Source organism: Daucus carota, chromosome 5, assembly GCF_001625215.2.
Source record: "Daucus carota subsp. sativus chromosome 5, DH1 v3.0, whole genome shotgun sequence".
NCBI lineage: Eukaryota > Viridiplantae > Streptophyta > Magnoliopsida > Apiales > Apiaceae > Daucus > Daucus carota.
Window position 1 is genome coordinate 32,906,687 of NC_030385.2, and position 21,319 is coordinate 32,928,005.

The 21,319-nt window shown below is 34.1% G+C and overlaps 3 protein-coding genes across 6 annotated transcripts; all 3 read left to right on the top strand.

The window, feature by feature from the left end:
• The first annotated feature begins 3,411 nt into the window (after positions 1–3,411).
• LOC108220313 (2-alkenal reductase (NADP(+)-dependent)) lies at positions 3,412–6,986 on the top strand. The gene is made up of 5 exons (XM_017394049.2): positions 3,412–3,691; positions 4,374–4,551; positions 5,157–5,323; positions 6,299–6,381; positions 6,482–6,986. The coding sequence occupies exons 1-5, from the start codon at positions 3,473–3,475 to the stop codon at positions 6,858–6,860; spliced, it is 1,026 nt and encodes a 341-aa protein (XP_017249538.1). The 5' UTR covers positions 3,412–3,472; the 3' UTR covers positions 6,861–6,986.
• A 3,448-nt stretch (positions 6,987–10,434) lies between these two features.
• Positions 10,435–18,134, top strand: LOC108221047 (PH, RCC1 and FYVE domains-containing protein 1). 3 transcript variants are annotated; one of them, XM_017394947.2, is made up of 12 exons: positions 10,435–10,604; positions 10,729–11,113; positions 12,081–12,167; positions 12,658–12,747; positions 12,903–12,989; positions 13,079–13,186; positions 13,371–15,428; positions 15,513–15,659; positions 16,113–16,531; positions 16,890–17,032; positions 17,818–17,899; positions 18,042–18,134. In XM_017394947.2, the coding sequence occupies exons 2-11, from the start codon at positions 11,066–11,068 to the stop codon at positions 17,835–17,837; spliced, it is 3,207 nt and encodes a 1,068-aa protein (XP_017250436.1). In that variant the 5' UTR covers positions 10,435–10,604; positions 10,729–11,065; the 3' UTR covers positions 17,838–17,899; positions 18,042–18,134. The 3 variants fall into 3 exon arrangements, with proteins under 3 accessions (XP_017250436.1, XP_017250435.1, XP_063950664.1); XM_017394946.2 differs by lacking the exons at positions 17,818–17,899; positions 18,042–18,134 and having other exon boundaries at positions 16,890–17,216; XM_064094594.1 differs by lacking the exons at positions 10,435–10,604; positions 10,729–11,113; positions 12,081–12,167; ... (1 more) ...; positions 17,818–17,899; positions 18,042–18,134 and adding an exon at positions 12,752–12,770 and having other exon boundaries at positions 16,890–17,216.
• LOC108221604 (terpene synthase 10-like) lies at positions 17,907–20,793 on the top strand. 2 transcript variants are annotated; one of them, XM_017395471.2, is made up of 7 exons: positions 17,907–18,136; positions 18,203–18,467; positions 18,559–18,931; positions 19,256–19,474; positions 19,572–19,710; positions 19,807–20,055; positions 20,153–20,793. In XM_017395471.2, exons 1-7 carry the CDS (start codon positions 18,023–18,025, stop codon positions 20,447–20,449), a joined length of 1,656 nt encoding a protein of 551 aa, XP_017250960.1. In that variant the 5' UTR covers positions 17,907–18,022; the 3' UTR covers positions 20,450–20,793. The 2 variants fall into 2 exon arrangements, with proteins under 2 accessions (XP_017250960.1, XP_063950665.1); XM_064094595.1 differs by having other exon boundaries at positions 17,907–18,467.
• The last annotated feature ends 526 nt before the right edge of the window (positions 20,794–21,319 follow it).

Sequence of the window (21,319 nt, forward strand, 5' to 3'; positions counted from 1 at the left end):
AATAATCTGCTCGGGGACTGTCTGCAATACTGTATCATTAACATATACTATACTAAATGCATTTTTAACTCTCAATGTTTGGGTGTGCGTGCTGATATAACTCAATATTTACACTCGGCCGATTCAATTATCCAAATATCTTATATGTTCTGATTGGCACTCATACCAAAAAACGTTATATAGATAATTATGATATTTCACAGTTAAAAGGACATTATATATTGAGAGTTAACGTGGCAAAAAAATAAAATAAAATAAAATATTGAGGGTTAAAAGTAACATATAATGTATTTCAGTTTTTTTTAGGGATGAGAAGGGACATCAAATGTATTCTTGAGGAGTTAAAAAAAATTAGCAAACTTTATATTCAATAATTGTCAAGTTTATACCCTCCATTATTTATCTTTTATTAATTTCATCCCCGAAAACTAATCGGAACATATCAGATACTTGGAGGGTTGAATTGACCGAATGAAAACATTGAAGCCGTATCTATAGACAAACATATACCATATTGCATTTTCCGGCATGTAATCTATCTCTGGAAAATTCATTATCATAAATACAGTCTACAGTTTTCCATGCATACTACTTACTCTAAAATGTTACTCCCTCTGTTTTTTTTATATGACACTTTTGACTTGGGCACGTAACTTTAGGTGGGTTGACCGGGTAGTAAAAATCATTATTTTTAATTGATTTTTTTTGTGAATTAAAATTTTGATTTCATATTTTTATTCAGGAAAAGAAAATTTCGAAAAAAATGTTTTTAACTACCCGGTCAAAGCACTTAAAAATGTGTGCCAAAAAGTCAAACGTCATATATTAAACAGAGGGGAGTATTCAACAACCTTAATATTACAGATAACCGCAGTTGTTAAAATAAGTTGCTGTTGCTAGCGTGAGTAACACCTTCAACCCACCCTGTCTATTTCCGTTTCTTAACCTAGAGAGTAGACACCTTTGTACTGCACTTAATATTATAACTTAACATAGATTAAAGTGTCTTGTTTTGATAACTTTGACTTACTAGATACTTATGAGGTATTAAAAAGGCACTCCTTCCGTCCCTATTTATTTGTCCACTTTGAAAGAAAAAATTTGTCCCTATTTATCTGTCCATTTATACTTTCAAAACTAATTTAATGATAGTTTTTCAAATATATCTCCATAATTTCAATTTTCAAGGCTTGACTTATTTAAAACTCGGTTGAATTCATGTTTTCAAGACATAAAATAGGGGTATTCCACCATTTTCAGGATATTAATTAGAGGTATTTAATGAAAAAGTTCAGACAATCAATTATTCCTTGGTATGTGTTTTTTTGTCCAAAATGGACAGATAAAAAGGGACGGAGAGAGTAATATTTTCTCTGTCCCCTCAATCGTTTACATTGAGGAACGGGTGCTCGGCATACTATCTAATAATCTCATAAAATATAATTTGATAAATTATCTTGATTTTTTTTTCTGCACAGAAATTTACGATCTAAATTTTCATACAGAAAAGATAAATTTTAAAAAAAGTTATGGAACTATGGAGCCGTTTGAGTGAGCTTAAAAAAAGTGTTTCTTTCTTAAAATAAAAAAGTAGACCAGAAGTGAGAAGTAAATTAAAACTTATAAGTGATTAAACTGTTTGGGAAAGAAGCAGAAGTCCTGAAACAAAAGTTAGCATTTCTAACTTTTTAAAAATGGTTCTGCTTCGTTAAACAAACGGGTCAAGAAAAGTAGAAGCCGACTTCTCCGAAAAAGAAGCACTTATCGTCCATTCCCAAACATGCACTATGTTCTATATGCGCTTTAAAATACGTGTCGAACAATAATGCAAAATATATGTAAAGAAATAAGAGGGACAGATAGAGTAATAAAAATAAAATTGACTTATTGATAACTCATGACTTATGAATAATTTTCACCAAAAATAAAAAAATAGGCCACCGAAAAAGTATATTAAACTAACTTATGATTTTAAGTGAGTTTCCAGCTTATTTTAGACTTTAAATCGTTTCTACCTATCACACATAACAAAAAAGAATCAGTTAAAAGTTAGCTTTAAGCCCATGACTTAGGTTTCCAAACAGGCTCCTGTACAAACTAGGGGAGAGCATGGGCCGGTTCGGCTCAGTTTCGGTTTCGGTTTCGGTTTGGATTCGGTTTAAAAAACCTCGGTTCGGTTATAATCGGTTCGGTTTCGATTAAAAATAAAAAATAATATACGGACGAGACAAATTAATGCACGGAATCTAGACATAATTTTCTTGCCTAGATCAGTGAAGAGCGGGTGAAGCAAGAAAACAATAACACTGAAGAGGTTAATGGAAATTGGAAACACTGGGATCGAAGATTACCCAGAGGAAAATGTTTTCGAGCATGCAGCCAAGAAAACTAGCAGAGTAAGAAAATGTGTCCGAGTACGAGACAGAAAATATAGAATCAGCTGTGGCAGTGAGCATCAAATATTAACATAAACTTATCTTTTCTTTAAATATTCAAATAGATTTATTGATTTTTAAACATGATATAGATTATAAATTTATTATATATTATATATATTATTTATTATTAATCATTATTTTAATAATCGGTTCGGTTCGGTTTTTATCGGTTCGGTTGGGAGGTATAACTGGAACCCAACCATTTAATTCGGATCAGTTTTTAATTTTTCGGTTTCGGTTTCGAATTGGTTACATTCGAATCGATTTTTTTCGGTTTTTCCCGATTTCGGTTCAGTTTCGGTTTCAAATCGGTTTTTTCTCACCCCCAGTACAAATGTTTAAATTGCAGTAAGATATTCCTCTTCTCAAAGTACACGTGCTTTTGAGAAAAAACAAGGGGGTGTTTGGCCGGGCTTAAAAGCCCGGAATTTGGATTTATAAGTTAAAAATACTTATTTGTACCGTTTGTGTAAAAAGTCAAGAAACATTTATAAAAAGCTAGGAATGCTAGCTTCTGTTTCACGACTTCTACTTTTTTACCAAACACTTTAATCAATTATACTTCCTCCGTTTTGAAATATAGGTCGTTTGACTTTTATGCACGTAGTTTTAATAAGTCTTTTGACATCATACTTAAAATCATTATTTTTGAAATTTTCTTGTTTTGAATAATAATATCAAACATATATTTTTATTCAGAAAAAGAAAATTTCGAAAATAATGATTTTTAACATGCGGTCAAAAGACTTAAAAGTACGTGCAAAAAAAGTCAAACAACTTATATTTCAAAGCAGAGGGAGTAAGTCTTAACTTGCTTCTCACTTCTACTTCACTTTTTACTTTAAGCAAAAAACATTTATTTTAAGCCCAGCCCAACGGCCCTAAGTGTCGTGGACCATGGTAGTAACAATAAGTAAGTTGCAGTCAATTCTGGATCCTTCCATGCTTGACACGGTTACATTGTCACCACCTGTATATATGCTGAGGGATGCACACACACTTGAATGTACTTGAGGTAACTCAAAGACACAGAGATGGAGGAAGTCAAGAATGATCAGATAATACTGAAAGACTATGCTAATGGTTCGCCAAAAGAGACAGACTTTGGTAAGAAGACGGGAAGAATAGCTCTTAAGGTACCCAAAGATTCGAATGGAGTTTTAGTCAAGAATCTTTACTTGTCTTGCGATCCCTACATGGGGACTCGTTTCATCAACAAAAAGAGTTACCTCCCCCCTTTCACTCCTGGTCAGGTATACTTTTTCTTCTCCGCCACTTACATAGTATTGTCTTTATTTTTTATGGTGAATTTGATCATATAACAGCATTGTATAAGATGTTTGGGCTTTTAAGCCCAACCAGACACCCCCTTAGGCAAGCAAAAGCCATCAGCTCACCACGAGCTGCTACTGAGGCGGACTGTGTCTGTGTGATCATGAAGTGGAGGACAATAAAGGAATACGCATTTGAGTTGTTTATAATATATAGGGAACTCAAAGCTAGTTATGTTTGATAGTTAAGATATGAGGTGGTTCAGTACTGATGACATGTTGTATTTACGTTTTTATTCCTTAACTTTAGTATGCAAATTAATATTCTGTAGTGTCTAAATCTGGGATATTTAGTTGATACTCCCTCCGTCCCGGCAAGTTTTTTACGTGTATAGTTCCATAACGTTTTTTAAATTTTTGAATAAAAGTTTGAACATCAATTTTTTATTCAAGAAAAAATTAAAAAAAACATATTATGGAATTATAATTTATAGGAGCGCGTGTCAAAAAGTAACATAAAAACGTGTTGAAACAGAGAGAGAGTAGTTAATACCATAAAAATCTATTTCAAATCAATGAAACCGAGGGGAGTCATATTATCTTTACGTTAAAGGAAGAGCAGTTGTACTGGTGAATCTGATTATCAATGTATTTGTTTTCGCAGGTTATTGTCGGGTTTGGTGTGGCTAAAGTGGTGGATTCTGGAAATTCGAATTTCAAAATAGGTGACTTAATTTGGGGGATGACAGGATGGGAAGAGTACAGCCTCATCACAGATACAAAGTCGCTCTTCAAAATTCACCATACAGATGTGCCTCTTTCCTACTATACAGGACTACTGGGTGAATTTAACGTCTTTTTTATATAATTTTTTTTTCTTTTTTTTGTCAGGTATATAATTTTCCTTTATACGTACATAAGCTCTTTTACTTCAATACAACAGACCGTGCCCATAAATTACGAGCTGCATATGTTATATTATCCGTTTCTACGCAATTTTTTTGCTCTGTGTTTTAACATTCAAGGGATAGGCTTATAAGCAGGGTCTTGCTGTCTCATATGCACCATTAGGTCCCAGATATTAGAGACCAAAGATGCAGAGAGAAGGTCTCTCCACATGTTGTCTGACGGGATCTCTGAGTCTTTAAAGCTTACTTTCTCTGTCTTATTCATTTTTATATAATTTCTTTTTGAAATGTCCCTCACAATTATATACATTCCAAAAATAATAAAATTTTAATTATATCCACTACTTTTTACTAGACTCACATTTGTACATATTACTACTTATCAGTTGGTTCCACCGCTTTCCTTACTTTTCTCCTCTAAATTACACAATATGAAATTGATGGGTAATGTAGCTGATTGAGGTCCATAGTATACCCTTGAGCAAACGAGAGATCTCATTATGTAGTGATTTCAATCTTAATCGTTAATGTTGTCATAGGTATGCCTGGAATGACTGCTTATGGTGGTTTCTTTGAGGTCTGCTTGCCTAAGAAAGGTGAGACTGTCTATGTTTCAGCAGCATCAGGAGCTGTTGGTCAACTTGTTGGGCAGTTTGCAAAGATTCACGGCTGCTTTGTTGTTGGCAGTGCTGGAACCAAAGAAAAGGTCTGTTTTATTTTTTCTGGAGCAGTTCTACATATAATATATATGAGATATATCCTTTAAATAAGCTATTTTATTAAACTATTTTCAAATATAAAAAGTGCTCTTGTAAATAGATATTGATGCTTAAAGCAATGACGATTCGCGTATTAAGTGCGTCAAGTTTTTGCAAATTGTATATTACTTCTGTTGATAATTAATAAATAAAGATTCAACAAAAATGGATTTGTAAATAATAATTAATAAATATGTTTGAGTTAATATATTTTTATTGAATGTGTGTTAAATAGTTTTTCTTATTAAAGGATGTTGAAAAGTTCTTAATAGTTCGTCAAAAAGCCTAATTAAAAATTGATCGGAGGAGATATGTATCAATGAGTATGTTTAAATATGTTTTAATTATAATAAAAATATCAATCTCAACATGATACTATAAATCAATGACACGTATGCCCAATTACCGATCAAAAATTTAATATTTTGATTGTAAGGGATATTTAAAAGATTAAATATGGAGGTCCAAATAAAGATTTAACAATTCGTATTTATTCTGCGATATTTAGAACATATAAAGAATAAAAGTCATATTCTAATTATAAAACCTACTTTTGTTTGATTTTGATAAAATCTTATTTTATTATATTTACAACATGAAAAGAGTAAGAGAATATATTTTATTTGCAGAATCTATACTTCTATTTGATTTAGAACATCAAAAGTGTAAATTTTATTTTATATATAAATATACATTTATTATTATTATTATATGATCTTTACTGATTTTATCAAACAATAAGATCTAAGAGTTCATATATATCGCCCAGTACTATATCAAAACAATCAAATTATCCTCGTTATAATAAGTGTATAGATAGTATACAGAGAAAAACTGCCTCACCGGTATGGCTTCAATATATATGCTGAAGTATTTTGATATAGACGAGTTGATTGTTGACAACTGTTACTTGTTTGCAAAAGGTTGAACTTTTGAAAAATAAATTTGGATTTGATGAGGCTTTTAACTATAAGGCAGAGAAAGATTTGGATGCTGCACTTAAAAGGTAACTGAATAAAAGTTACAATACTTACTAATTTTATAAACAAATGTATTGCTTAGAGTTGTTGTTCCATATCACATATCTTTTTCTTGGTGTTCATTAGGTGCTTTCCTAGTGGCATTGACATTTACTTTGACAATGTTGGGGGTAAGATGCTTGATACAGTTCTCCTTAACATGAATCTCCATGGACGTATTGCGGTTTGTGGAATGATGTCACAGTACAACCTTGATAAGCCTGAGGGGATCTACAACTCATTTTGCCTCGTCTCAAAACGAATACGCATGCAAGGGTTTGTTGCTTTTGAATACTTTAACCTGTATCCGAAGTTCTTAGAGTTGGTCCTGCCTTGCATAAAGGAAGGGAAAATGACATATGTGGAAGACATAGCTGAAGGCCTTGAAAGTGCCCCTGCTGCTCTCGTTGGCCTTTTTTCTGGCCGGAATGTTGGAAAACAAGTGGTAGTCGTCGCACGTGAATGAGACAATTGTCAATTCGGTTTGCCAGCATCTTGTGCTCTAATAACGACTGAAGCTTATTAGCGGTCATTAATTTGGATGTAGAAATAAATATTCTTGTCAAAAAAATAAAGATCGCTGCATTTGATATTTCTATGATTTATCATGTATAAAACATTTCCGAAAAAGATTTTTCTTGTTTCTTTTATCATATAAATAATTTGGTGGTGCTCGCGACAATGATATGAACCCACAAACTTGTCAAAACGACGAGAAGGAGTCATTTCGACATCTGTTCACCATTATAAATTGCTCCACAAAGTTGTACCTGTTAGGTAGGCTAGTAATTCGCAGGAGCAGGAGGCAGATGAGCGATCCTTTAATTCTGAACCACTAACATACCTATTCTACAACGTTATACCTGTTAGGTAGGTGGCACTTGATACAAGTAGTCATCTCCTCAGTCCTCAGGGACTGTAATACTTTATCATTAACATACTATAAATCTGGAATTAACCATATTGCATTTTCTTGTATGTAATCTATCTCTGGAACATTTATTATCACTGTTCCTGTTCACTCACTCTGTCTCAAGGCTGGTCTCCTAGCTACCAGTCTCCAGTTTTCCATGCATACTAACTAATTAAAAATGTTATGGTTGTAGATCAACAACTTAGTTTAATATTATAGATAACTGCAGTTCTTAAAATGTAGGGTGTTGTTGCTAACGTTTAAATTGCGCTAAGATATTCCTTTTCAGTTTTCACAGAGGACACCTACATTTAGAACATAAGTACATAACTAAGATTGCGTTCATTTGGATGGAATGGAACGGATTTTGTACTCTAACTTGGGTTGATTAGAAATAATGTCCATTATTTTTATTCTTTAATTTCAATCATTCTATTCCCAATTATTTGAACTAGAAATCTAACTCGCATGTTTTGGAAAGAATGCCCATTTTACTTCTACATCACGTTTCCTTACAATTTTTTATCTCATTCATATTTACAATATTATATGCATGAATTATTTATATATAGATCAGAATTGATTATTGACAACTGTTTTTTCTTTGCACAAGGTTGAACTGTTGAAAAATAAATTTGGATTTGATGAGGCTTTGAACTATAAGGAAGAGAAAGACTTGGATGCTGCACTTAAAAGGTGACTGAATAGATGTGACAATACTTACTAATTTTATAAACAAATGTATTGCTTATAGTTGTTATTCCATATCACATATTCTTTTCTTGGGGTTCATTAGGTGCTTTCCCAGTGGCATTGACATTTACTTTGACAATGTCGGGGTAAGATGCTTGATGCAGTTCTCCTTAACATGAATATCCATGGACGTATTGCGGTTTGTGGAATAATATCACAGTACAATCTTGATAAGCCTACTCATCTTGCCTCGTCTCAAAACGAATACGCATGCAAGGTTTTGTTACTTTAACCTGTATCTGAAGTTCTTGGAATTGGTCCTGCCTTGCATAAAGGAAGGAAAAATGATATGTGTGGAAGACATAGCTGAAGGCCTTTAAAGTGCCCCTGCTGCTCTAGTTGGCCTTTTTTCTGGCCGAAATGTTGGAAAGCAAGTGGTAGTCATCGCACGTGAATAAGACAATTGTCAATTCGGTTTCCAGCATCTTGTGCTCTAATAACGAGTGAAGCTTATTAACGGGCATTGGATGTAGAAATTGTCAAAATAATAAAGATTGCTGTATCTGATATTTCTATGATCTATCATATATAAAACATTTCGGAAGAAGAATTTGTTTGTTTCTTTTATCATATGAATATGTGGTGTATTTGGTACTTGATATTTGGTTTAGTTTCTCTTATTTTTGTTTTTGTACCTGTGCGATTGAAAGAGGACCCCTCCCTCTTCTGAGTGAGTTCTGCAGATAAGAAAGTGAAAATGATAAATTTTGCCACACTAAGGTATCTAAGTACTTGACCTCAGAGGAAAGAAGAAGAGGTACCTAAGTAATTCATAGTATTAAAGTCGGCATCTACTCTGCGAGTATCCCAAAGACTGATCATCAAGCGTTTGGAGCTATGTTATCCGGACTCGGATAAAGGTGTTAAACATAGATACATGTCCGAGTGTCGGACTCGGCAACATTCTGAAAATTTTACATGTTTTTGTCTAAAATAGGTGTCACGAATGTCCTAGTGTTGAGTGTCCGACACAAGTACTTGAGGCAAAATGAAGATTCGGGGTAACAAAGGTTTGGAGGATAAAATAGATTGCTTATCCGTAGTTATAATTCCATTCAACCATTTTAGACTCTTAACCGCAGACCAGGTCTGCGTCTATCACAGAATTCATGATCATAATCTCAGTTCTCTTACCGTTTTCATGTTACTACTCCCTCTGTCCCATTTAATTGTATACGTTTCTTTTTAACTGCTCGACACGCATTTCAATGCTCTTATAAAATAGAGTTCCGTAACTTATTTTTGAGATTTTCTTTTTCTGTATAAAAATATAACATTCAAACTTTAATTCAGAAAAGAAAAATTTTAAAAATAGATTGCACAACTACACTTTGCAGGAGCATTAAAGTCCGTGCCGCGTCCCCGTCCCCCAATGTATACAACTCAGGGGGACGGAGGGAGTATGATTTTATGCATGTTTCCTTTTCTTTTTTTATTTGATAAAAATTATTACTTTTGTTTCTTTTCTGACAAGTATGATGCCTTAACCCTTATATGTTAGAATTTTCACCTGTCTGACTTTGATGCTGTATATGAACGATAGATCAGAGAATATAAAGTTTACATTTTTATTGATTGTCAACTAGAGATGATAACTTTTTTTTTTTCTAAACATCAATTTGGATGTATTATGTATAAATGAAGTATTTAAATTCAAAATATCCAGACCTAATTCTTTATAATAATTAAACACAATCAAGAATATTTATACCGAAGCGTCGACTTTCAATCAATTTTCTAAAAGTCCGCAATTAATCGAGATTAATCGCGGATTAACTGTTCGGACGGTTCCGACTCGATTAAGCATTAATCGGGTAAAAATCCTTTTTTGAAAAAATTGGTCAAAAATCGATAAAAAATTGGTCAATTTAAAAACTTGATTTTTTTTAATCTTTTTTGAAATTTGCAATTTTAATATTTTTTTAAAAAGAAGATGTAATATCTTTTGTAATAACTTAAAAGTACGTGTATAATTTTGTTAATGATATTTGCTACACATATTATCGGTAATATTTTTATGATATATAAATTTATACTATTTTGTCTTTATAAGACAATAAATTTATAATATATGATATAATAATTGTATATAATTTTACAATAATATTAAATTAATCTGATTCCGATTAATACCTGGACGGTGCCTTCACCTACTAAGTCAAATTTCCGCTTTTTGCAACACTGTTTTCAGTAAGCAAAAGAAGGCTAAACAACCTGTGACTCATTTTTATTATCTCACATGAAATAATGACAATAGAGAATTGTCCATTTTTTATTTTTATTTTAGCAAAACATAGCCTTAGTATTTTTTTTAAATTCTTTTTACAGTTATTACATAGTGCAGTAGTGTTTGATCTCAGAGTCAGAGACATATACTAAATTGTGAACCCTAATTTCAAGCAGCTCCTTTCCCTTTCCTTATTTGATGGCCATGGCTTTACAACCATTCTCTCATAGATTTTCATCTCTCTCTGCATAATTACACTCATCTCTCTGTCTCTGTATCTGTATCATATATATCTCTTTATTATCAGTGATTTCCAGGTAATTTTCAAGAACCCTAGACTATCCATCATCTCCACACACGTGTCCTCCATGCAGGACAACATAATTATCATTACAGACAAGATCAAATTTTTCTGATTTTCTTTTCATCGAATTTTCGCAGGACATGCAAGAAGACTGGATTTCCTTTGTTTCGAATGTGTGAAAATCTTGTTTAAGAGTGTGGGATTGGATCAAGAATCAGCGCAAATCATCAGAGATTAATCTTGGAAACTAATTATTGAAATTACCTGGTGTTGAGATCATCATCTTAGTTAGAGGAACAAATACATATAAATTAAAGAGTAGATTCACAAGTTAAAATTTATAGTTGATGCATGGTAGGCCATATCAAATTCCAAAATTGGCATCTATTATGATGACTATGCGGATGATATTGAAGAAGAAATCCCTTCTTCTTCTCCAGTTAATAGTTCCCAAGAGGAGTTGTTTCAGATGGAATGGCAGATCTAGCTAGTTATGGCAATCCTGACCGTGACGTCGAGCAGGTCACCCTTTCTCTTTTAATCTATCTTTTCTAATTTCCCTACTTAATTGTGGAGCATATGACTTTACATGCCTATATCTTTCTGCGTAAAAGTGTAAACTCACTCTGTTTTGATTCTCTTCAATTTAGTTGCGGTACAACGATATCATTGTTATGATAAGATTCGAGTTGCATGGGCGAGTGACATTAATTGTCTGTGTTTAAGATCCTGCATTTGATCATTTGCACTAACTTCGTTTTGATAGGCTTGATTGCATCAATTTTTGGTGTATGATTAAAGCAGAGTATATATCTGTTACACTTTTATGGTACATATAGTTGGATTTGCTCAGGGAGAAAAACAATTACTGGTTAGGGACGATAGATTTATTATTCAAGTGTGTTTTAAGCTGCTTGATATGCCTTTGATTCAAGACCTTCATTCGTGTTTGAGGAAAAGGGAAATCCTAAAAATAGCTAGTAATTTGAGTGATAAATGGAATTTCATGAATAGATAATTGATCAGTAAAATTTAAATAATTACTAACAGTACTACTCGATCGCAAGGAATTTAGTGGTGGATTGATTTACATTTCTTTCACTTAAAGGAAAGTGGATTATTGCATATTAACTTACTTAATAGATTTATAAACTGTTTGAATCTGATCACCTAACAGAGCAATTAGTCCTGACCAGAATCCTTAAGAGAAGAAGCTTGCGCTTTTTATTTTATGATTTCAAACTTTTTGATGCTTTAAGGAAACAATTTCTGAATAACTTTATATAGTCTTAAAGACAATAAACCTGTAAGATTTCGTGTTAAAACAATATGATCTTCAGCATGCGGCAGATACTAATTCTTCAGGATTCCTTTCCCATTGCTTTCAACTATTATGTTAAGAAGTCCCAGAAGTTTTCTTTTAGTGTGATCGTCTGTCTCAGAAGTTCTCTTTTAGTCTTATTGGTTGCCTCTTGTTATTTCATTTCAGGCACTTATTGCATTGAAAAAGGGCACTCAGTTAATTAAGTATGGTCGGAAGGGGAAGCCTAAGTTTTGTCCATTCAGAGTATCTGCTGTGAGTTATATCAGTTTCTTCCATTAAAATCTGAATCCATTAAACTCTATCGTATCAAGTGACTTTATTTGATACATGTACATATCCTCTTTAAGATGATTTTCCCTGCAACAATGTTATCACATTGTATTTTCTTCTTCTTCTGAATTTAATTTAAATGTTAGCTTAAAAGCTAGTGTAGGACTCAATATCTATTACAAAATGCAGGTACATTACAGCTATAAATGGATCAAACAATTTTTTTCGATAACTTGAAAGAATTTAACTTTTCATACAATTATTTATAGAAGCTAGTTATACATGTCAGTACAAAGTTTCATAAATGTGGTACACATATTAAACTATCATTATAACTTTATAATCATGTTGTTTATGTATCTATACACTTTCACTTGTAAAATTAATTAATTCAACCCCTTCTTCTATCAAAGGTTTAGTGATATCTTAACTCACAAAACATGATGCTTAAAGTCTGTGTTTTCCTTCATAGGACGAAACCACTCTCATTTGGTACTCTCATGGAGAAGAAAGACAGCTGAAGTTATCTAAAGTTACACGGATTTTACCTGGGCAGAGAACCGTGAGTTAGCACCTGTATTGAGGGTGATACTTTATGTTACATATTTTTTGTTCCCCTACAATAGAATATCACAGCACCGGCACAGGATATTTAATTCATGGTTCTTAATAAATTGAGACGTATTTATGGATAAAGCTGTATTTTGGTCGTTGCAGCCTGTTTTTAGAAGATACCATCGCCCCGAGAAGGAGTACTTATCTTTCTCACTAATATTTAATAACGGCGACAGATCTTTAGACCTGGTGAGTGATTGTGACTATTTAGATTTGTTTTGATACTTTCCTGGATTTGTTTTACCATGTTCATTATCTTTGATCATTTCAATCTACAGATTTGCAAGGACAAAGTAGAGGTAGACGTGTGGCTTGCTGGCCTGAAAGCTTTGATATCTACTGGTCAAACAACTCGTAGTAGGCGCAGCAGGAGTGATATTTCAGATGTAAATATTATCCCTTAACATTATTGAATTGCTTTGTCTTCATGCATAGAGTTTATTGATTTTCCCATGCCAGTCTCTATGAAACAATGTCAACTTACTTTGAACTACATTTACTCATGCCACATCTTTCATTAAAGCTAGACCTTTCTGATATCTAACAAGTTTTTACCTGTCAATATTGCAGATAAATGATGCTTTTAGTGATAAGAGTCCTTTTGCTTCAACATTAGATTATACTCCTAGTATTAGTAGCAGAAGTTCTATTGATTACGGTTCAGATGCTGGGTATGAACGTCCAAGTATGCAAGGAAGAACGAGTGGTGCAGATGGTTTCCGAATTAGTGTCTCAAGCACTCCGAGTTGTTCAAGTCAAGGTTCTGGACCAGATGATATAGAATCACTAGGTGATGTTTATGTGTGGGGGGAAATCTGGTCTGACGGGGCTGTATCTGATGGATCTGATAGAACGGTATCTACAAAAAGTGATGTGCTAATTCCTAAGACTTTAGAGTCGAATGTAGTACTTGACGTTCTCCAAATAGCATGTGGTGTACGTCATGTTGCCCTTGTGACAAGGCAAGGTGAGGTTTTCACTTGGGGTGAAGAATCTGGAGGTAGACTTGGTCATGGAATTGAAAAGAATTTTGGTCGTCCTAAACTTGTAGAATTTCTTGCAGTTATTAACGTAGATTTTGTTGCATGTGGTGAGTATCACACATGTGCTGTATCTACTTCTGGTGACTTGTATTCCTGGGGTGATGGTGTTCACAATGCTGGACTTCTTGGTCATGGTAGTGATGTAAGCCACTGGATACCTAAAAGAGTTTCTGGTCCTTTGGAAGGACTTCAGGTTGTGTCTATTTCATGTGGCACATGGCATTCAGCAGTATCTACTTCTAACGGAAAGTTGTTTACATTTGGTGATGGAACATTCGGTGCACTTGGTCATGGTGATCGAGAGAGTGTTCCATATCCGAAAGAAGTTCAGTCACTAGGTACACATAAGACTATTAAAGTTTCTTGTGGAGTGTGGCATACTGCAGCCATTGTAGAGGTGAATAGCCCGTCCGCTTCAAATGTTTCATCTCGAAAATTGTTTACGTGGGGTGATGGTGATAAATACCGACTAGGCCATGGAAACAAGGAAGCTTGTCTACAACCAACATGTGTATCTTCGTTGGTAGACTACAATTTTTTCCAGCTAGCATGTGGACATAATTTGACTGTGGGCTTAACTACATCTGGTCATGTCTTCACTATGGGTAGTCCTTCATATGGCCAACTAGGGAATCCTCAGTCTGATGGCAAGTCACCTTGCTTGGTACAAGAGAGATTGGTAGGTGAATTTGTTGAAGATATAGCTTGCGGTGATTCTCATATTTGTGTACTAACATCAAGAAGTGAAGTATTTACATGGGGAAGAGGTGCAAATGGGAGATTAGGACATGGGGATTTAGAAGATCGGAATACTCCTATATTGGTTGAAGCACTAAAGGACAGACACGTTAGAAGTATCTCATGTGGATCAAATTATACAGCAACAATATGCGTTCATAAGTGGATATCTGGAACAGATCAATCAGTTTGCTCTGGTTGTCGTCAAGCGTTTGGTTTTACTAGAAAGAGGCACAATTGTTATAATTGTGGACTAGTACATTGTCATGCTTGTAGCTCAAAAAAAGCTTTAAAAGCAGCATTAGCTCCAACACCTGGAAAACCTCATCGTGTCTGTGACTCCTGCTATAACAAGCTGAAAAAGGCCGAAGAGACTGGTAGTGGTCCTAATTTCACTAGGAAATCAACTGGTTCCCATCGAATAACAGACAGTGTTAGGCCATCTAGAATGTCAAGGATTCTTCTCTCCCCTACCACAGAACCAGTGAAGTACCATGAGGTTAAGTCAGGCAGAACGGGAACTGCAGCTGATTCTTTTTCCATAGTCCGAACTTCGCAAGTTCCAGGAATTCAGCAGCTAAAAGATGTAGCATTTCCAAGTTCACTTAGTGCACTTCACTCTACATGGAAGCCTTCTATGTCAACAACACCTCCAGCTCCAGCTCCTCCATTTCGCCTGCCTCCATCTGTGCCTTCATCAGCTGCTTCTAACTCGAGACCTAGTTCACCATATAGAAGACCAAGTCCTCCACGCACTGCTACTCCGGTATTTTCAAGGGGTGTCATCGATAGTTTGAAGAAGTCAAATGAGCTTCTGACCCAAGAAGTTAGCAAATTGCAAAACCAAGTACGGAATTTTACTTGTCATTCACTCATCTCATTGATTCAAAATATTGATTAGTTGACTGAATGTCCTATTTGCGGATTGTAGCTTAAAAATTTGAAGCAAAAGAGTGAGAAGCAAGACGCAGAGGTTAGAAAACTACAAAAGACTGTTCAAGAGGCTACCAAGTTAGCTTCAGAGAAATCCTCCAAATGCAATATTGCTATAGAAATTGTGGAGAGCATCACGGACGAGGTAATTTTAGTATAGCTCCTACTTATGACGAAGGATTCACTTGAAAGTGATAAAATCCGGCTTCATTTCGATTTTGTTTCAACGTTTTTTTTTTGATTATTTACTAGTTCTAGTGTGTGTTTGATTTTAGGAAAATAATCGAAGGAGGAACGTTCTTTTCAAAAAATTTAGATGATTGTAGAGAAAATGAGTTCTTCCTTTAAGAAGTGAAATTTTTTTCTAACTTAAAAGTATTCCTCACCATTTCACCAATTTTTTTTCATGATAATCAAATGAAGGAATAAAGAATTCATGGAAATCTTTAATTTTTTCTCCATAATAAATTATATTCAGGCGAATGAATGAACCCTTGGTGTGAAGTGTTTGAGCATATTCCTATAGCTAATCGCCATATTATATGTACTTCTAGACAAGTTTTCAGCTAACTTATGGTCTTTCCTTCATATATTTCAGCTGAAAGCGATCTCTGAGAATTCACCACCGGAAATTTCTGAAAGTGAAAACTTCAAATCAATACAAGCTAAAGCAGAATCATTTTTGAGTACCGCTGCCACTGAAGCGTCTGAATCTATTTTTACTTCACTACAAAACAATGTGTCTAGCCAACAAAGTCGACATTCCAAATCTGCTTCTGTTAGTGAATTTAATGTAGAAAAATTGGATGAAACAGAAGGTGCTGCACATGAAAGTAATGGATCATCTGTTTCTAATAAAGACGGCGGAGTTCAGTCAAGCACAGGGAGTGGATCAAAATCTAAACCTGCTCCAGCTGATGGACGAAAGGAAGTCATAGAGCAGTTTGAACCTGGTGTATATGTTACTCTTATTCAACTGGGAAACGGTACTAAGATTTTCAAGAGAGTCAAATTCAGGTACATTAATTTATTGATATTTGTACTTTTTCAGTCACTCCTGGATGCACACATGAATTCAAAATTAGACATTACTTATAATCAATATCTTTGTCAAATATATATCAACATGACTCCAAAAACATATTTCCGAAATGATTTTAAAGAACCAACATGCACATTGGCCATACGAGACTAGCATTCTACTGTTGGATTATATTCTCTTTGATAAAAAAAAAAAAAAATTAACATTTTACTGATGTGCTCATATGAAGATTGTTTGTAAAGAGATTATGAAAATCAGGTTTTAAAGATAACAAAATTTCACCACCAGATGTTTCTGAAGGTAACTAATATGTCATAATTATGTTTAATGCAGCAAACGGAAGTTTGCAGAGCAACAAGCAGAGGAATGGTGGAAGGCAAACAAAGACAGGCTACTGAAGAAGTATAGCGCTTCAAAGAATATTACCACGACAAGTGAGTCATCCACAGCTCCTTCGCAACCTTCTGGGGAAAACGGTGACACTGCTGCATCTTCTTGATATTGTTCCATTAGCTTTGATTCCAGCAATCAAAATGCTGGATGCAAACCTTTAGAAAAATTTAGAATAGTGAGAAACGTAGGTACTAAAGATTAATTGACAATAAAAACAGAAAGCCTTGTTCTATATCTTTGTATATGAAATATATTTTCACCTTCAAAGTGTCAAATGTCTAGTCTCAGTATCTTGTAATTTTTTCTTGTAAGGTTCAAGTAGATTTTTTTTTTTTTTTAAACTAGGTTCAAGTAAATTTTGATACAGATTTCAGATATCAACTCAATTACTCAAAAATCACAATAACGAAAAGAAGATAATTTTTGTAGACCTACTGTTTTGTCCAGCTTTATGTTTTAATTTCTTTGTACAATCACAAATATAATCCCGTAGGATACCCAGAGAAGCTGAATAAAAGTTTATATCTTCAATTAAATCAAATCTAAAAGTTAGTATTAATCTGACTTTTAGTGCATTGTAATTTTTTATTGTAGTGGTTTCTCGGCACGAATCAAACTAAAATTCATATCAAAACATGTAAATTATAATCCAGATCCGTGTAAGAAGACTGAAAAATGAGAGTATTTATTTGTCATTTTCAAGCTTTTAAGCGCAGCCAGCAAAGTAAATTTTATAGCATTAGTTGCCTCATCTTTAACTTATCAGCATTAGCAAGCTTCAGTTATATGCTTAATACAATATATACATGCTTCAAAATTTTCAACATTGTACAACCATAGCTCTGAGTTTCACATTTTAAAATTTCAGGTTCATTTGGTGCATCTTAAAATGACCTTTCTTTTTCGAAATCAGAAGAAGTTTAAAAAGCACAACATTAACAAGCTGGCCGGTGAGTGCTTAATTTTAAACACAATATTACTATTCTCAGAAGCCTGGTAATTGATTTTCTCCAACCTTGTCTATATAATCAGTAGTGCATGTTATAGAATTTTGTATCAAGAAGCAAAGCAAAATGAATAGGCTTCTCGCAGATCACACACTGCCAGTTCTCAGGCGTTCTGGAAATTACAAACCTTGCATTCACAGACACAACAATTTGGTGCAGTCCTTGACCACTGAATATAAGGTGCTTCCCTTCATTTCTTCTTCTTTTTTCCTTTCCTTTTCATGTAATGCACAATTTTTCAAACAGATTGAACGTTTCAAAGGACGGGTGGACAAGTTGAGAGAAGATGTGGTCGAGATGTTTAATGATGTTAGTGAGCCTTTAGATCAACTTGAGCTGATTGATGATTTGCAAAGACTTGGAGTGGCTTATTATTTTGATGGAGAAATTAAGAGCACCCTTGAGAAGATTTTCGAGGATCAAAATAATAATCACTGGGAAATCAAGGATTTGCATGCTACTGCTCTTAAATTTAGACTCCTCAGACAACACGGGTATGCTGTATCTGAAGGTAAATAAAGTGCAAAATTTAAGTTGTTGCATAAAGATTTAAGATGTATATGTGTATGTGTTGATTCCTTTTAGTTTACTGTCAAGTGCAGATGTACTCGAGAGTTTTATGGAGAATGGAAGCATTAAAGAATGTCTTTGGGACGATGTCAAGGGAAGTTTGAGTTTGTACGAATCTTATTACTTCTCTTCTGAAGGGGATTCTCTGATGGAGGCTGCATGGTGCTTTACAACCAAAACTCTTAGAGAGCATTTAGATGACATCATTGATCCGATTCTCAGCATCAAAGTGAGGCATGCCTTGAAGAGCCCATTAGATTGGAGGATGCCAAAACTAGAAGCAAGATGGTACATAGATGTGTACAGCAGAAGTAATAACATGAATCCTGCACTGCTAGAACTTGCTAAGTTGGACTTTAACATTGTGCAAGGAGTGTATCAAGAGGATCTAAAAAGCTTTTCGAGGTACTGTACTGATCAAAATGAAAAAGTAATCTGATTGGCCTTAAAAATTATATATGCTGGAGACTGTAATCTAGACTCTGATAGGAAACATTTATTCCAAGCCCCAACTCATAATAAAAACACAATTAAAAGAAGGAAGTTTGAAATCCTGATGGCCATAAAAAAATAAGCTCATAAAATTCTTTAGGCCATATTCTCTTACGCCACCACTGGATATTTAGTAGTACTGAACAATGCGTTAGAGATGCTGTTTATAGCTTTAAAAGAACTAAATATGGTATTCTTACTTAAGTTCTAATGTTATTGCATGGGGATCGGATGCAGATTCTGGAACGAGTTAGGTTTGGCCAACAGACTGAGCTTCGCTAGAGATAGGCTGGTGGAATCTTTCATATGGGCTGTGGGAATGAACGTGAATCCAGAACTACGATACAGCAGAATTCAATTAGCCAAGCAAGTACAATTCATTACATACATAGATGATATTTACGACGTTTATGGCACATTAGATGAAGTGGAACTCTTCACTGATGCCATTGAGAGGTTTGTGCACACAAAATATACTAATTTTATCTTTTTTAACTTGTAATGTGTATAATATTGATAAGGCTTAGTAGATTACTATCATTTGGTATTCTAGGTGGGATATTAATTCCATAGAACAGCTTCCGGACTACATGAAGATCTGCTTCCTCGCGCTTTACAACTTTGTGAATGAGATGGTCTACAAGATATTCAAGGAGCAGAGCTTTGATGTTCTGCCACACCTAAAAAGAACAGTACTTTCTTCTGAATTTGTTAAACACTCATTTTCATTGCTTAATGATTATAATGTGCACGTATATAAAATATCTTCCGGTTTATGTAAACCACAGTGGCTCGATCTGGCCAAAGCTTACTGTGAGGAGGCGCGGTGGTATCATAGTGGATACAAACCAACACTGGAAGAGTACCTGAGAAATGGAATGAAGTCAATTGCAATTCAAATTTGCATAGTTCAGAATTACATTTGTTCCGAAAATCCAGTCAGAAGGGAAGCCCTGACGTTCTTGATGGATATGCCAGAGATATTAAGCTCAGCATGCCTACTTGGCCGAATCATTGATGACAATGGAACCTCCTCGGTATGATAGTCCTTCTAGTGTGTGCCCGTGAACTGTTCACATATTTTGACAGAAAAAACCAAAAACCTTATATTTATGACAATAACTTTTAATGTAGCATGAGCTAGCGAGAGGAGATGTTCTGAAAGCAGTGCAATGTCACATGTCTGATACAGGATGCACCGAAGAAGAAGCTCATGCTCACATGAAGGACCTAATGAGAGAGCTATGGAGAAGAATGAACAAGTATCGATTGCAGAATATGGCTCTGCCTCTCCAAGTAGTTGATTATATTTTCGATCTTCTGAGAGCAACTCATTATACTTATCGTGATGGAGATGGATTCAGTGTTCAGCATGATGGTAAGAGTAAGATTTTACTCAGTGCATTGATTGTTGAGCCTATTCCCGGGTAAGCAAATTGATGTCACTTGCATACAACATTATCAAAAGAGATTATGGGTGTAAGAAAGTGTAACATTTTGTAGGAGTTTGTGAGAATAAATCATAGGAGCTAGTTTATGAGTGTGCACAAAAATATGCAAGAGTTCGTGTTATGTGTGTGGTTCAGGATTAAATCATGTAGCTGTGTGGAAAAATACTCTAAAGAAAAAAGGCCCCAAAAATAATCTTAATGACAAAGATGATTTAAAGTTCTTGAAATAGAATATTTTAAATTGATATTAATGACGATAAAAGAAAAGTGGTATGTTGACAAATAAAAATATTGAGAACTTAAGTTTGATGATTAGTGTGAATTTACCGGACTAATAACTGTTTTTTATTTGAGATATGTAATTGAATATATTTTAGATATTTTAAGATATATTTATATTTATTAAAATGTTAACACATCAAAATATTTTTAAAACTATTTTTTGCCATACTTGATGATAGCTTGGTATGTCTTATATTCTAAGTAAAAAATATACTTAGTGTTATTTATTTTATTTTAAGATGTCAAAAATTATGAATTCAATATATGTCCAAATGTTTATCTCTCGATAAAATATATTGTTCAGGATTAGTGCAGCTCAAAATTGATAATCGAATAATGTACTTTTGTTTTAAAATTTTAATAGTGCAGTCTATCTCGAATTAGAATGTAGATAAGCATGCTTTCCAAAAACAGCTTTTAAAACCATAACAATATTTCTGAACGGTTTTTCTATGGTGTGCCCAAGGGCACACACTAAACACTAAATTTTATGAGTTTGGTGCATTCTTATTGGTCATGTAATCATAAATATGGATGGCCCCTGCATTTACACCAAACTCCACCAATC